Source organism: Postia placenta (genome assembly GCF_002117355.1).
Source record: "Postia placenta MAD-698-R-SB12 unplaced genomic scaffold POSPLAscaffold_8, whole genome shotgun sequence".
NCBI classification, from domain to species: domain Eukaryota; kingdom Fungi; phylum Basidiomycota; class Agaricomycetes; order Polyporales; family Adustoporiaceae; genus Rhodonia; species Rhodonia placenta.
Genome location: NW_020169839.1, coordinates 386,919 through 388,985, shown reverse-complemented (window position 1 = coordinate 388,985; position 2,067 = coordinate 386,919). Strand labels below are relative to the sequence as shown.

General features: G+C 59.5%; 1 protein-coding gene across 1 annotated transcript; it reads right to left on the bottom strand.

Annotated features, from left to right (window-relative positions):
• Positions 1 to 527: 527 nt before the first annotated feature.
• On the bottom strand, positions 528 to 2,041 carry POSPLADRAFT_1057214 (hypothetical protein; the record flags this gene model as incomplete). Its single annotated transcript, XM_024480887.1, has 3 exons — positions 528 to 847; positions 932 to 1,562; positions 1,676 to 2,041. Coding segments are annotated over 3 exons (1,317 nt in total), but the record flags the coding sequence as incomplete, so codon positions are not given.
• Positions 2,042 to 2,067: the final 26 nt, after the last annotated feature.

The following is a 2,067-nucleotide window of genomic DNA, read 5'->3' as shown; positions in this document are numbered from 1 at the left end:
GACCCCCGTATCACGCGCAGTCGCTGTTTGCTCCATCCGGCTAGTCTTCCTGGCACTACACGTTTCAGGGCATCGTGATAATTTCAGGGAGCCTGACTCCCAATCGATTTCGGGGTTGTGCTCTCGCAGCCAATCCAACCCGACGATCACATCTTCTGGACCTATGTCCGTGACCGTGAACACCGTCTTTTCGACGTGCTCTCCTATCTGCATCTGTAGCACTGCTACCTCCGAGATGCTTCCATCTTTATTGAGCGTTCCATCGATATTGTAAAGCGGAATTGGCTCTTTCAATTTCCGCGTTCGTACTCGATTCTCCTTGATGAAACGCTTGTTGATGAACTTCGTGGTAGCCCCGCTGTCTACCATTGCAACTATGTCCTTGTGCCGTCTTTCTCCCTTGAGACGTACTGGAATGTGGAAGTGCTGGGACCCGTGGTCCAATTCGTAAATATTCGCAGTAGCCAATACATTGTACATGTTGTTATTACGCGGCCCGACGCGTGCGGCACGAAGCGCGGACCGGATTAAAAAGACTCCTCCTTCATGGCTCGATAGTGCTCGAGCTCCTCGCGCATCGACTTCATCTGTGCTATCAAGTCCGCCAGCTCGGAGCTTTCCGATTTCGCTGAAGCGGCGCTTGTACTCGCCGAGGATGAAGCGACGGGGGCGCTTGTCGCCGCCTGGGTGGAACCCGAGGCAACCGTAGCCCGCGCATCGGCGCGTTTTGTGTAAGGCTTATCCTTACAATTAGGGCACTCAAAACGACGGTACCCTTGCTTCCCGCAGCCAAAGCATGTGCCAGGGAAGTCTCCTTTTCCGACGGCCGCATTGATGCTGGCCGAAGCTGCGTGTGTCGTAGGTGTACCTCCACGTGCCCCTCCGCGACCTCGACCTCAGGCCGAGAAGAAGTTGTTCAACTCGGGCCGACGGGCCCGGCTGATGTCGAGGATCTGCTCGACCTCAGTGGCTCGCTTTTCAGCGGCTCGCCACGTGGTGAAGGTCTCGAGCTCGATCTTGCGATATACGCGGGAGGGGATACCGCTCAGGTACTTGTCGCGTAGTTCCAGGTCCCCATACCCGGAACGGTCCGCCGGACCCTTGAACAGCGCGGAGAATTCCGCCGTCGTGCGTTTTTCGCGGACCGACTTGTCCGCGCAGAGCTTCGCCAGCTCCACCTGGGCTGCTGCCGCATCGTCGAGATTGCCGAAGCGAGCTGTGAAGGCAGCGGTGAAGGCCGCTTCGTTCCTGAAGGGGGTTGTGACCCCTTGCACACCCATCTGCACTGATGCGAGTTGGGCGAAGTAAGGCGTGGCCCAGGCGCGGGCGTCGCCATCGAGCAGGCTTAGCGCAACTTGTACCTTCAGCTCGATGGTCGTCAACGACATGTTGATCAACCAGTAGATACGAAGTTGCGACAGGAACCTGTCGCATTCGATGACGGTTTTGCCGTCATAGCGGAGGGGGAGGAGGAGCTTTAGGGTCTCCTTGTCGGGGGCGGCTGCAGGGGACGACATTATCGGCGTCGGGGGGGACGGAGGACGTTGCGGGGGCGGAGGCAGCTGTGGTGGCCTTCCGCTGGCCGAACTTCGAGAGGAGCGAGTGCTCGAGCGGCCTCTCGGCGGAGTCGGCGGTGAAGGCGCCGGAGGAAGTTCGGCGGGGGGGGGTCACGTACGTCAGGGACTGCTGACGCGGGGGCGAACGCTGTCGGCGAGGCGGACCCAACAGAATCCTCGGACTCGGACTCCGAGACTCCTTCTTCACCCTCACTCTCCTCAGGCTCTGGCTCTGGCGCAGGGTCTGGAGGGAGATCTCCTCGCGCTTGATCTGGATCGGTGATGACAGTTTGAGGGAGACGGGAGCTAGGGGAGACAGGGCGAGAGTGCCGCGAGGCCGATCGAGATGCTAGGGTGCTTCGGGGTCCGAGTGGGTGTTGCGCTCGTCGGATCGCTTTGTAGCGCGGGTAATCTTCTGGGATCGATCGGGGTGTTCGATTCGGGCACGGTTGCTGCTCGCAACGGTAGATGATAGTCTCAGGACCGTCTGGGATGTAGACGTCGATGAGGT